Raw genomic sequence first — 13,853 nt, 5'->3', positions numbered from 1 at the left:
CCCATCACAACATCTGCTTGGGCTGACCCATTCACCTTGCAGCTGAATGCATCTCTGGAAGTGCTGCTCCATGTCAGTGACAGCTTATTCCCTCTCTGCTAGGGTAATGAGAGCTGGAGATTATCTTCATTTTCCCAAAGTCAGTAATGAAGAACTGTGTGGATCTCATTTCAGTCCCAGGCAGAGGCGTGCCCACCCGTGGGGCCCTTGCTGACTGTGATTGCAGCTGAGCCCTGATGATTGCTGTGGTGGAACTTGCCTGGAGCAAAAAGCTAAATGTCATGTTGCAAGACCTGGTGCAACAAATTCTTCCAGGGCTCCAGGCTGAGAGCTACCACCAGCTGCCATCCTGCTGAGGAAGATGATGGGGGCAGCAGCACCCATTCTTGCAAAGCACGTCTATGTAAGACATTAAAACTTGGTTTTTGCTGACTTCTTTTCTTGACATCTTTGCTGCAGCTACCAGTGGGGTGCCAGTTCACAAGGCCTGTGTCCCTCTGCCCATGCTGCCCCTGAGAAGCTTTTAGCAATGTTTGAGTCATGTCTAAAAGCAAGCAAATAAACAAAAAAGCACTTGTTAAATTTGCTAGGTATGTTATTCAAAGAGGGAAATGTGTCTATTTTCATAGAGATGATTAAAACCCAACCTTTTCCATACTCTGGTACGTGACTGGCAGTAGAACCTTGTTCCAAACAAACAGTCTCCTACGCAAAACAGTTTAAGAGAAGCTGGGTTTTGGGGAACATGCCCTGGAAGAAGTTGAAAACCCAAGCTAAAACTGCTGATAGGATTATTTTTTGAACCGGACATGCAAGACTTCCTGAGGCTCTAATTATACAGGATTAAAAAAAAAGACTATTTAACTAAAGCAGACATGAATAACTGTAGTTCCCGAAATGTGATGTACATGACATCTTTCTCTCCCTGGACACAGACATAGCTGCCTGAGTCACACAGTCAGCCCATTTCTTCCTTACTGAAGGGACTCCTCACAGTTTTGAATCTGAACACAAGAAGAAAAAGCCTTCAGTGTCTCAACCATGATGGCTAGCCACCTGGTTTATTAAAGTGCAGCATTTTATTCCAGTGTCTCTGCTCTGGGTTGGACTTGCTGCTCTCTCCCACGCAGTGCTGCAGGTTAGGCACCCTGCAGCCTGTCCCCCCGGTACCCACCTTCCTCCCACACACAGGACAGGACACTCTCAAGTGTAATTTCTCTAAGTACCACAGCTCAGGCACTCTTTGTTCTGCAGTTTCTGCTAGTCATCATGGGCTAACTGGAGGTGACACAGTAAAGTCTTCATGTCCCTGAGCCTGACCACAGATGGTCCCTCAGACCCTGTTCATAGCGACCAGCTCTGCTGAGCCTGCATTGTACTTTCATGCTCTGACAAAATCTGCCAGTGCCAGTTTGCCACCATTTTTCTGGTAATAAAATAAGAACCTTAGTGTTCAAGGAGATGAAATTCAGAACCCAACTTTGAGCAAATCACCAAAAAGTAGATAAGTGAAGAAGAAAGGTCTCAAAGTGCTCTTTTTGAACTCTATGCCCTCAAAAAAAAAGCAATTTTTACTTGAGACTTTCTTGTTTGGTCCAGCTGCAACTAACTCACAGATCTGACTCAACAGACTGTATTTTACTGGGTACTTTTTGGATGTCGCACAGAAGCTGATTGTGTGATCTCCCCCAGCCATTCACACCACAGTTCTGCCACATCAGATAATCATACAGTCAGTCATCAAAACATGACCTTGTTCCACTTAAAGAAACAGAAATTAATGTAAATTAGCATTTTCCCTTAAAGCTTGTGTGACAGAAACAAGATGTACAAGTGCTCTCTCTGAAAAAATTCATTTCCCTTCCCAGGAACTCTCAGGTCAATGACATTAGTGCTGGGTTGCTATTAGCTTGGCCAAATCCTTGTAAACACCTCCTGACACCAAGGGAGTGACCCATATATACAATGTCATCTGAGTACTCTTTTCTTTCCTGGTGCTGTGGGTGGGCTGCACACACCCAGCCATCAGAACAAGAGAGATGTCCCCTTACCTGTGGTTACCACACGCACCCGCTGCTGGTGCTCGTGTAGACTCACCACTATCTGATACTGTCTTTTTTCAGGCCACTCAGTTCCTCCTCCCAGTGCTCTGCAGAGGCTGGCTGAGCTCTGGGTTTGGTAAACAAAACTGCTGGTCTGGGATGATCTGCTGTGACTTCAGCTCATCCTCTAGCCTGCCAGTGCACAGGGTGCACAACAGCTACCCTTCTGCCCAGGTACACCCCATACCAAGTCAGAATCTGGACCCTGTCCAGCTGTCCCACAGTGCATGCAGACACAAAACACACGGAGACCATAACTCATGGATTTATTTTCAGTTTCATGAGCTTGCCTTACAACAGCTGTATTTAATAGCATCAGCTCCTGGTGCTAGCTGTCCAGCCAGGATAACACTACCGTTTATCCACATTGGTGGGGCTGCATTGCCTGTGGCTTTGCAGTGCAGCTGGAATTGAGTGATTTTGGGGCAAGCTGTGGGATTCCTGGCAGCCATTATCCATGGGGCTTCAGCTGTGAGAGCTCAGACCACAACGTGACTGTCCCTCAGTCGGAAGCCCTTTGTCTCTGCACCTCTGCCTTCCCTCAGTGCTCCCTTCTCCTCAGGCTGGAGCTCAGGCCACACCATGACACCTCAGATGAAGTGCACTGTAGGTCATTTCAGGTGGCCAGAGCCATATTGCCCCTTCAGTGGGCACAGCAGTCAGGCTAAGCTCAGATGGGTGAGCTGTGCTCCAGCATCTGCCACATTCCCTTCCCACCTCCTCTGAGCTCACACTCACATGCAGAAACACACACTCACACCTATTTTCTCCACATCTGCAATAAGTTACATGTACATGTTGGTAGTTTTCTCCATGACAGCACCAGCAGCTGCCATGTATTCCCTTTTCATTCAAAAATCAAGATGTCCCTGCCCTTGATTTTTAAGTACATTCTTAACAAAGAAAAGTAAAACTTTTAGCACAGAAACATGCAGGGAGAAAGTATAAGGTCACTGATAAGTGCCTGGAAAGTGTGCCTGGTGGTTTGTGCATTTTGATGAACTTTTAAATCATTCTTTCCTCTAATTTCCCATTAGACCTCTGGCTCTCAGTCACAGGTAAGCAGCTGTGTTCCACATTTATTTCTGTGTTGCATACAAAAAAGTACTTTTCCTTGCCCTTTGAAAGTGCTACCAGACAATTATCACTAATTTCTGCATCCTTTTCAGAGAAGCTGTAAACAAATAGCCCCTTCACCTTCTCAGCCCTGACCCCCATGAGCACACTTTGCTCATTTGCTTCTTCTTCTCCTTTTTCCAAGAGACTGTTTGCACAGATGTAGTTTTGTACCAATAATTATTCTTTATAATCTTTCTCAGTAACTTTTCTTGCTCTGCTAAACCCAAGATGAGGCCAACATGCCTACATAAGGTAGTGACAGTCCATGGGTTTTACAGTACCACAATCCTGTTATTTGACTGGAATACCTTTCCATTAGCACCTCACACTCCCTTTGAATTCTGGTGAGTTTTGAACTGATGCTTGGAGAGATCTGCAGATGCAGAGCTGTCCTGGGTGTGAGCAGCACAGCTGGGGGTCCATTAATCCTGTGCCACCAGCGTCCCACTCATCCCTCAGGTGACTTCCTCTGTTTTACATCTGTCTGCATGGCTTTTAATGGGACACAGGATTGCCCTGTTCATTATAAAAAGGTTCTTCCATAAATCTGCATGATAGCTTTACTCAGGGCAGTAGAGATTATTCATAACTTGCCCTTCAGGCCTTTTAAGCTGGGAGGAAAGTACTTCCTGAGTATCTACTGAGGAGCTGTGAGTGGCTTGCTGGCATTCCAAAATGAGCCAGTGGTGCAGAAATACACACACCAAAATATGTGAGGCATGTGTAAGCAATCCTACCCCAGATTTATGGAAAAGTCTGTAATTTCTTTCAAATATCCATCATGCATTTAAAGAGAGAACAGAGAATGGGAGTTCAGAAAGAATGAGCCTGGTTGCAGTATCAGAACCACCCAGAGCTATGGCCAGTGTGCCTAGACTTTGCTGCAGTGCTGGGGGAGGGGATCAAGGGCAGCACAAGGGCTGTATGGGACATTCCCGCTTCTTGCACTGCTTCTCCTAGCATGGCAGGCTCCTGAGTTTCTCTTGGCTTTAATCTGCCTTCCAGTGTTTCTAAAAGACCTCTCATTCATTAAAACCTGTGCAGCATCAGGTGGGCAGGAGAAGAACCATCAATTCCCAAGCCAGCCACATCCTCCCCTGCTCACCCACAGGGATGGGGATGCTGAGCAGCCCTTGGTGCTGGCTCTCCTCCCACCCCATGAAGGCTGGAAACGCTGATCCTTTTGGCCATCTAAAGCATTAAGTTTAGTACAGTGCTCCTAGTCTGCGACCTGCATGCCACAGCTTTCAAAGGGCTTTCTTGGATAGAGGTGGTGAGAGGGACTCAAGGAAAACAAAATAAGAAGTTCTATACAGGAGTCTGTAACTGAAGTTCCTGATGAGATCTGCATTTTTGCTGCAGGGATTGTGAAGGGAGAGCAACCACTGCTTGTCCAACCTATCTGTCAGGGGCAAAAGTGAGAAGAAAGATAAGTATTTTGTCTGGGTGAAGGTACTCCTGAGGACTGGTATCTGCAGAGCGCTCTTAGTTCTCAGGAAGTGTCCCCTACTTCATACTCAGATTCCTGGGGGTTTCCAGCACAGTCAGATACATTCTTATTTACTTCTTCAGAGATTTTGTTTTCCCTGGGCTCCATCACATAGTTGTTTTCAGTGGAAGAGATGGGTTCCTCATAGTAACCTGTGCTATCACGGCTTGAAGAAGTTGCTGCTCTCAAGTTACGGCTGAAATCAAAATGCAAGAAGAGTATCAATCAGAGTAAACAAAGCATCTCCCAACCATCAGGTTTTTGACTAATATAGTGGTCTGACTCAAACCTGTGTAAACCTGAGCCATTGGACTATAGCAATATTCTGAAGGAGAGAATTTTGTCCTTTGCTTTCCAGTGGCTGAAAAAGCTTGGGCATTGTAGAAGCATTGCTTCCAACCCAGAGAAGGTTTCCAGGGAAAGGCAGCAAAGTATGTGCAAGTAATGAAAGGATTACCGCCATTTCTTGCACTGGTGCGATCAGATAATTATTGAAGATGAATAAATAAATATTTATTTAAAATATCGGAGGAAGGGTAAATTGAGAACTAAAAGCAGCCCACATCCACTGTCTAGCTTATGGTATCTAATATTTTTTAATGAAGATAGATCCTCTGAGGAGAAATGTCATCACAGCATTTGTCCCGTTGCTCAGGGTTCAACTGTAACTTAAAACTGCTGCCTTGCACACTGCTGGGGAAGCCTAGCACTGGGATGCTGGCACATCCTACTGTAATACTCAACTCAGCAGCACTCTAATTTATACCTACAGAAGTGGTTCTCCTTGTATGTTTTGACTGGATTATCAGGCTTTTCAGTAAAACTTCCACAGGCTACAAGTAGATCAGGATGTGAAACCCAAGTTTAGAAACAGCTATAACTTCCTGCCACAGCTATGGTTAGAAGAAGCAAATTCAGCCAGGGATGTTTTGAGGATAAATCAGAATATAACCAGTGGTCTCTAGAAGGGGAGTTCCTTTTCTTTGCATTTGAAGAAACACTGGGAATTTAGCCTTGGAAAAACACAGAGAATTTAGCCTTGGCAATTGTCTTCAGTAGCCCTTCCCTGGGCTTAGAAATTAATAAGCAGCTCTTGCTCACTTTTGCAGTTCTGATATTGCTATGAAAAAAATACATATGCTTTCTTCCCACATTCTGTGTTGCTGTGGAAAGCCCACAAGCTATCCTACAGTGAGCTCTTGAGCTAACTGTGAACCTCTTCAACCAAACTGCTTAAGGGGTTTTTCATCATGACAGCTAATAGCAGTGCTTTTTATTTTTGCCTTGATACAGCCCCCCAGGACTCATCAATGCGCCAGATAAAGGGTTATACTCACGATTTTACGTCATAGACTTGAGCTGGAAAAGAAAAATCAGAATTTGTGTCAATAATTTGCATTTACCTTCTTAAGAAAAGAATTTCTTTGCTTATGTTCTTGGTATAAGAGAATGACCTCTGAAGACAGAGCAAAAATAACAACCTTGGATATCATGTCAGGCAGGTGATGACTCAGTTTCCCAGGATTCAGTCCAAGAAAATGAAAGCAACCCGGCTGTCACACAACTGGATCAAAAAAACCAGCCCAATGTCAAAGATAAAGTTGAGGTTAGAAACTAGAAGCTCACAGTTTCCCCAGTTTCCCTATTCATTAGAAGTTCAATAAAGAACAGTTTTGAAAGTGGTTATTCTGGATTCCTTTAAAAAGGAAAAGATAAAAATAAGAAAAATGGCAAAAGAAATATCTGAAAATTATTATTATTATTATTTGGTAGCATGGAGTCATAGGAAAGTCATTAGAGAAACAGAGGAGAAAATTAAGTCTGTGGGATCTCAAACCCCAAAGTACACCTGTGTGCCCACAGCCAAGCACAGCTGGTGAGGAGGGGGCTCCAAGGAACATTTGGTCAGGGGGATTTCTGGTGGCAGTGCAGGAGAAACAGAGGCATTCAGTGAATACATCCTGTGACTAAAGACCAGAGAGGAAACAAATTTATATGAAATAGGGAGAATTGACAGTTCTTCACAGGTTCTTGGCACTTCCCTCTGGGTGCCAACTATGGGAACTATTGGGCAGCAACTGGTGCCAAAGGCATTCCCCAGCAGCAGGATGGGATGAACCTTCTGCCAGAGACTTTAAAGGTTTGGTGCTATGAACCTGGCCAAGCAGGTGAGCCTGAGCCCTGGGATGTCTGTGAGGAGCAGTGAGAAACAACCATCCCAAGGCTCTGTGGCAGAGCAAGCCACACACCTTGGGATGGGCTGCAGGGCAAGGACTGAGCTGCCTCAGAGCCAGTACAGGGATGGGAGGGTGCAGCTCAGGAGCACCAGGGCCACTGCTGCCCCAACCCCATGTCTGGTGCCCGGAAGACCCTCCTGACTGCGAGGACTTCTCTGCCTCTTTGGATCTCCCACCGTCTGTGTCAACCTGTGCATCTCATCTACTGCCTGTATGATGCAGGTGCCAGAGCTGCAGCTAGTGGCTGCAAGCAGTGCTCTGGGCCCCAAAACCCATCAAAGGTAAAACCATGCTGGGCATGCATAAAACATTCAGGTTTTTCAGAACATTCTACTCACCTTCTTTGGGCTTTGTAACACAAATAATAAGAGAGATGACAAGGAAAACCACAGCACCACACACCACAGCAATCAGGATGACCAGGTACAGGGACAAGCCAGTCCTCTGGAAATCTAAAGCAATACAATAGAGGACTTTAAGACAGAGGAGCCCTCCTGGGTGACAGCAGCAGCAGTTACATGACATTTACCATGTCCCTGAGGATAGCAACAGCCAGCCCTGCCTGAGCACCCAGGGCTGTGTCCCTGCAGAGCCGTGTCCCCAGAGACCCTTGGTCCGGCAGCTCTGAGTGTGTTGTGTGACCCAGCACTCTGTGTACACCTCACCAAGAGGCCACAGCCGTACAGACAGCATCTATCTCATAATGCTGAGGTAACAGGGATGTGAGCTGGGCAGGATAACTGCACTGCATATCATGAAATAAAGCTTTCCATTCAAGGGTGCTGCTCAGTTCTCTTTGGAAAGCGCCTAAACCTGTCACAATGCTGTAAAGCTGGAGGATGTGTAGATCTGCTCGAGGCACACACTGAGGTTTTGCTGCTGTTCCAGCTTTGACAGTCTGAGATAAAAAATGGACCAGCTGCTCAGGAACACAGCAGCAACTCTGTGTGCCCCACATATCAACTTTTTTTTTTTTTTCACTCTTCCATAAAAACATCCAGAGCCTTTTAAAGAGTTACCATGAATCATCTGGGTCCGTTGAGAAGAGCCATTAATGCTATTTGCAGCTAAAAAGGCAGAATACTAATTTTGAAGCTAAAGTTCTTGACTACAGAGCATCTGGCTTGGGTCCTTAATCTTCTTCTCAGCTTGGTTTTGTTCTTACTTACCATGAATTGTATCATTCTTCCCTGGATATCCCACACCACTCTCGGAAGTTGTTGCTGTTATGGACAGATCTGCAAAACAAACCTGAGTGAAAGGCTGACAGTGCATTTCCAGCCCTCACTTTAGCACCCGGAGATCTGGGATTAGAGCTGTAGGATCAGAAGAGAATGCCTCCAGCCCCTTTACAAGGCAATGAAAATAGGCAAACTGCAGAAATGAACACTGTCTATACCCTATACTATAGAGAGAGTACATGTAGTACCATACATTCACTGGATGGATACTACATACAGTATATATACACACTATACAAGTATACACAAACTACATATACACACACCAGATACTGATGTGTATTTGTATGTCCGTACACACACACCTGCAGTAGTGGTGGAGCCCCATGGAGTCCAGAAGATTCCTGGGGTACCTTGGGACACCAGCTCTGTTTGTGTTTCTCCTGCAAGAACAATCAACACCTGTCAACATCTTTCCTCAGCTTTTGGTGACTGACACCAGCTTCTGCAATCCCCACGTGATTGCTGGGGCACCATCGATCCAAATGAAACATAATCCAAACACAGAAGGTTACCACAAGCAGACCTACTCTAGTCCAGGCCTAAATTCCCACATCCCACAAAAATAAATGGGAAATCACAAGCCCTCCCTCAAAACTGCTGTCCCTGGTCAGGCTCATGTTTTCAGTCAGGTCTGAAGCAGCTTTTGCATCCCTCCTGTCTGCCACTGGAGACACCAAATCTACCTCCCCTCAGCAGCTTCCATTCAGGATCAGATAACAAGCAAAAAAGCTCTTTAGAAAAGAGCCAACCCCAGAACATTCCATCCCATATGCTCTGAAACTTAGGAAATGGCATTATCAGCAGTCCTAAGACACATACAGTCTCTCCTACAGAGGCACAACCTATTAGCAAGCAAAAAGCCATCGGTGGAATGGAAACTAGGGGAAGGAAGCTCTGCTTTCAGAAACATCTGGGTTAAAAACTGAGGCATATGGACTGAAAATCAATACTGTCAAGACTCTGCTCCCCAGCAATAAAACCACTGCCAAGCGCTGGTGCCACAGTGCCCCAACACCCCATCCTCGCCGTAGCTGTCACTGCTCTCACCCCGACCTGTGGTTGAGTGGTGTCCCCCCGTGGTTGCCACATTCCTCTGCAAGGCCACTGTTGTTGTGGGCAGATCTGCAAGGTAAGGGGGAGGAAGAGGCTCACACAGGGGTTTGACCATGTTGGTGATGCTGGTGTGATACAGAATTCTCCACAGGTGGGATAGGCACAGGAGGAAGCAGCCCCCACCCGGCTGACAGGAGGGGGGATGCTGTGCCAGCAGCGTTAGCCAGCGTCTGCAGCACTGACCCCTGTTCCTGGGCTGTTCCCTGCAGCGTGTGACTGCTGCAAAAAACACCACAGGGCTTCAGCCAAAGCTCCGTGCCCTGGGAGCTCAGCAGGCTCTGCCTCTTTCACAGGCCACTGTGTGGTACCTGTGCTTGGCTCTGCCATCAGGGACTTCACAGCTTTGCTGATCAAGTAACCAGCCAAGGAGAGCTGCAAGTTTTCCACCAGACACCCATCATGGAACCATTTAGATTGAAAAAGGGCTCTGAGGCCATTGAGTCCAACCTGTCACACATCATCCTGCAGAGCCTGGAGGTGTCAGAGCCTGGTGCGTGTGAAGTGCAGTGTGTCTCCCTGAGACACGCAGCTGGTCACGGGGACCAAAGGCCAGTTTGGTTTGTTCCCCCACTGCATTACCACTCACTTGTTCCTTGTTCTCAAAATAAAGCCACGACTCCTTGTCTAAACTTGCTGAACTGCAGTGGGCAGCATTACAGAGCCAGGGAGAACTTCAAAAAACCCGCAGAGGAATAAATAAATAAATGTTTGAAGTAGCAACTCTCTTTTGCCTCAGAAAAGAGCAGTTCCTCAAAGAGGAGGAAACTGAATACAGGAAATAAAGGAGGACACCGACTGGAGCCAGCGGGGAGGAGTGTGTCAGAGTGCTGAAGGCGTTTGGCACTTCCTTCTTTCTCTGAGGGCGGAGAAGTAGGATGCTGTTCCTTTGCACTGCAGAAGGATGTTCTCTTCCGAGCTGCGGTTGTGGGCACTCACCTGTCACCGTCAGCTGCACAGCATCGCTGCGCTGCACGGCTCCGGCCCCAGCCCTGTTCTCTGCCTCGCAGAAGTACGTCCCGCTGTCAGAGGGCCGCAGGCTGTGCCACGCCAGCTCAGCCCCGCTGCTCAGGAGCACGGCTTTCCCCGCCGGGACGCTGCGGAACCAGCGGTAGCTGATGGGAGGGGACCCGCTGGCCTCGCAGGTCAGGCTGGTGCTGGCTCCGGCCGGGACCGTCAGCCCCAGCTGTCCGGCTCTGATGATGGGCTTGGTGGCTGCCACTGGAAGACAAAGCAGAGGGGCCCAGGTCACAGAGCCCTGGCTGTGGTGGGGATGGTTCCCTGCCACAGCAGTTCTCACTCTTGCTGTCGGTGCCTTCCCAGGAGGAAGCAGCTCGGCTCTCACATCACCTCCCTGCACAGCATGAGCTCAGCTGTGCTGCCCGTGGCACTGGTGTCCTGCTGTCTGGGCTGATGATGTCTCTGTGCCTCTATAAACCCCCCACACTGGGCAGAGGGAGGGCAAGCACATGCTGGTGAAATTTAGTCAAAAAACAGCCATGCAGTATCCCTGGGACTTGCCTACTGCGGCATGCCCCTGGGAAACATTGAGCCATTGGCTACAGATAGAGCCAGGGATAAACTGGAAATTGAGGAACCAGAGGTCCTCCCCCAGCTGCAGGGTGCTATGTCCTGGGCAGAATTTCTCTCTGATATATTTGCTGCTTCTTGCTGGAGGCTGACACTGATCAGCAAAATGCTTCTGCATGGCAACATGTGGTCACTTCCCCCCTGCTCTCTCCAATTCCCAGAAGCCTTCCTGAGCCAAGCCTTCCCCTCCTGAACAGCCTCCTTTTTGGATTTACCTTTAACAACCTCCAATTTGGTGGTGATCTCCTTTGCTATCAGGCTGTTGTTGCTGTCTTTCCAGGTGACCTGGCAAGTGTAGGTTCCCCTGTCAGAGACCTCCAGGTTCAGGATGAGGAGAGACACATTTCCTGGAGCATCCTTTGGGATGCTGACTCTGTCCCTGTACTCTGACAGGAGAATGTGGTCATCAGAGCCATCCCTCCGAATGATGGTGCCTGATCCCTTGTCATGTACCACAGTCCAGGTGAGGGTTTGCTGCACAAGGTCCTCCACAGGCACATAGGCACAAGGCAGAGTGATAGACCCCCTCCAGACACCTCTGACCTCACTGGGGCCACTCAGGTCCAGAAAAGCTGCAGGAATAAAGGAGGATGAAAATTAAGCCACAAAGCAGCCAGGGTGAAGGCAGCTCCCAGGTGATAAAGCCATGGCAAGAGCATTGGCAAGGAGAACCCACCAGATGAGAAGCACAGGCAGTCAGTGGGGATGATGAGGGATGGGCTGCTCAGGGGTGGGTTAACCAAAAATCCGTGTGGCGTGAGGCAGATGGATGGGAGGCAGCTGATGGCCAGGGGCACCGACTCTTGCCATGTGTGCAGCCTGGCTCTCCTGCTCTGCCTGGTGCTTTCCTGACACCACCAACACTGAGTAGAGCACAGGGTCAGAGTTATTGGATAATTTAGGCCTGAGGGAAAGAGTTGGTCTAAAGTCCAAGTGGCAGCTCCCTGGTCTCAGCCAGTGTCTGCTCCAGACATCACCCTTGGGGCTTCTGAGGAACAGCAAAAACTTCTCCATTGCCTATTTGTTTTTCTGACACACACCATTTTCTCAGCCTAAGCCAAACATGAGAAGCTTAAACCATGGGGTAAAGAAGCCTAAAACTCTTCACACTTTCCTGTAAAAATTAGGACCATTGCTGTTGTCCAGTACATTTCTCTCACTCTGAGGATTGACTCTTAGCTTCCATAGACATTGCTTTACCTCTTCTGGTGGGTTTCAAACCTGCCTTTTCCTGGAAACACAAGCACTAATCAGACCCTTTGTGTTCCATGAAATAACTGTCACCACGTGCGTGGGCAGCGTTTCCATGGCCTCATGTACTGTTGCACTCTGTGGCCTCTGGATCTGAAACACCTGGAGCCCCAAGGCAGCAGCACACAGACTTGGCCTTTTTGCCATATCTCTCTTCCCAAAACAGAGCCACCCCTGCCAAGCACACCCCAGCGCAGGGCAGGGCCACCCCAGGGAGGGGCCCATGCCCAGACCAGACTCACCGCTGCAGTGGAGAAGGGAACTCACGAGCACAGCTACTCGCAGCAGCGTTTCCATCCTTGCCAGCGGCACAGCTGCTCCCGCTCCAGCCAGACTGACCCGCTTTCCCCAAGCTGCGGTAAATCAGGAAGACTTCCTTGCCTGTGCTCACTCTGTCACTGAGTGTCTCTGAGCATCCAGGACAACAGCTGGTGGTTTTTCCTTCCTCTTTATCAGAAAACAAGTGTCTCAATGACCACTGTCAGAGGTGTGGCAGAGCGGAAACCCTGGTGTGAAGAGGAAAGTTAAAAAATTACTTCTACTCTATTTCGTATTTTCTGCTGAGTATGCTTCCCCCCCTTCTGTTTTTTAAATTTTTTTCCTTTATTTCTTTTGATTCCTAAGCAACCATTTCTTTTTTCCTCCTTGTGTTGTTTTCTGATGAATAAGCTTTAACACACAATTACACACACGCAGGTCTGAGAGAGAATTCATAAGGAGCTGAACCATCTTGGTCCTCACAATTCACTTTCTCACCAGCTTCTCTAACACCCATCACTATGTTTTAAGTTCATGAAACACCTTAAATTTTTACATTACCAGTGTGGGACAGATGATTGTTGTAGGCCCTTTCCAACTGAAATATTCTATATCACTGTACCACATTTAAGATATGAGGAATTCAGGTATACAAATCTAAACCCCAAAATTTCCCAAGAGCTGCAAACACCTAGACCACCACTCCTACCGCATCTCACAGATGGATCTTCCCTTCTCACAGAGCAATTTAGCTGCTTGGTTTAATTGGTTAATTGCTTTCAATTACAAGCCCTGATTGGGGCCATACATACTTGCAGCGTCTTTCGACTGCTTTGGAAACAGGTGAACATGGAGATGCCCCGAGACAAAAAGAGGAACTTGTCCATGTAGAAAATCTTTGAGACCATAAAATCATGGTTTCTTGACTGAAATGATGTATTATTAATTAAATGTTTTAGTTAATCTCTATAATTCAGTAATTGAGCACTTGTCCTGTCTAAGAGAAGTATCTGTTTTCTATTGAAATATCCCTTTCAAGGTATTTTACTGCCTTTTGCTGTCTTCTACAGCTCTCAATTTTTCTTCCGCTCCAATGAAAGAATCTCTTCTGCTTACTTGCATTCAGCTAAATTGAAATGAGCCTTTGCTGTTGTTACACTCAAATTCAACATCCTGTCCTCAAATACAAGTAATCTGACTAATTCAATGCAGCCAACCAAATCCCAGTCCCTGGTCTGGACACAGCTGTGCTGTAGTGATAGTGAGACATGGTTTGAGTCTGCAGTGGTACAGTGGAATCCTGCCTTGTGGCCCTGTATTCCTTCATCAGACATTTCCCATGAGATGCCACTCCAGCCTGCAGCCACTGGGATAGGGAGAAGCAGGAAAAGCTGCTGTGGGGGCTGAAGTGTTCACGTACTTCTTGGTTCAAGGGAGGAAAAGACCATGGCAA

At 47.4% G+C, this 13,853-nt stretch overlaps 1 protein-coding gene across 4 annotated transcripts; it reads right to left on the bottom strand.

Moving 5' to 3' along the window:
- Positions 1–2,348: 2,348 nt before the first annotated feature.
- On the bottom strand, positions 2,349–12,549 carry LOC116451002 (V-set and immunoglobulin domain-containing protein 4-like). Of its 4 annotated transcripts, none has more exons than XM_032124080.1 (9): positions 12,385–12,549; positions 11,107–11,463; positions 10,241–10,522; positions 9,239–9,313; positions 8,494–8,571; positions 8,117–8,185; positions 7,286–7,399; positions 6,048–6,069; positions 2,349–4,906 (listed from the first exon to the last, which is right to left on the bottom strand). In XM_032124080.1, the coding sequence occupies exons 1-9, from the start codon at positions 12,437–12,439 to the stop codon at positions 4,714–4,716; spliced, it is 1,245 nt and encodes a 414-aa protein (XP_031979971.1). In that variant the 5' UTR covers positions 12,440–12,549; the 3' UTR covers positions 2,349–4,713. The 4 variants fall into 4 exon arrangements, with proteins under 4 accessions (XP_031979971.1, XP_031979973.1, XP_031979974.1 ...); XM_032124082.1 differs by having other exon boundaries at positions 9,245–9,313; XM_032124083.1 differs by lacking the exon at positions 8,494–8,571 and having other exon boundaries at positions 9,245–9,313.
- Between the last annotated feature and the right edge of the window lie 1,304 nt (positions 12,550–13,853).

This window comes from Corvus moneduloides, chromosome 14 (assembly GCF_009650955.1).
Source record: "Corvus moneduloides isolate bCorMon1 chromosome 14, bCorMon1.pri, whole genome shotgun sequence".
NCBI lineage: Eukaryota > Metazoa > Chordata > Aves > Passeriformes > Corvidae > Corvus > Corvus moneduloides.
This window is presented reverse-complemented; position numbering and strand designations above follow the sequence as displayed.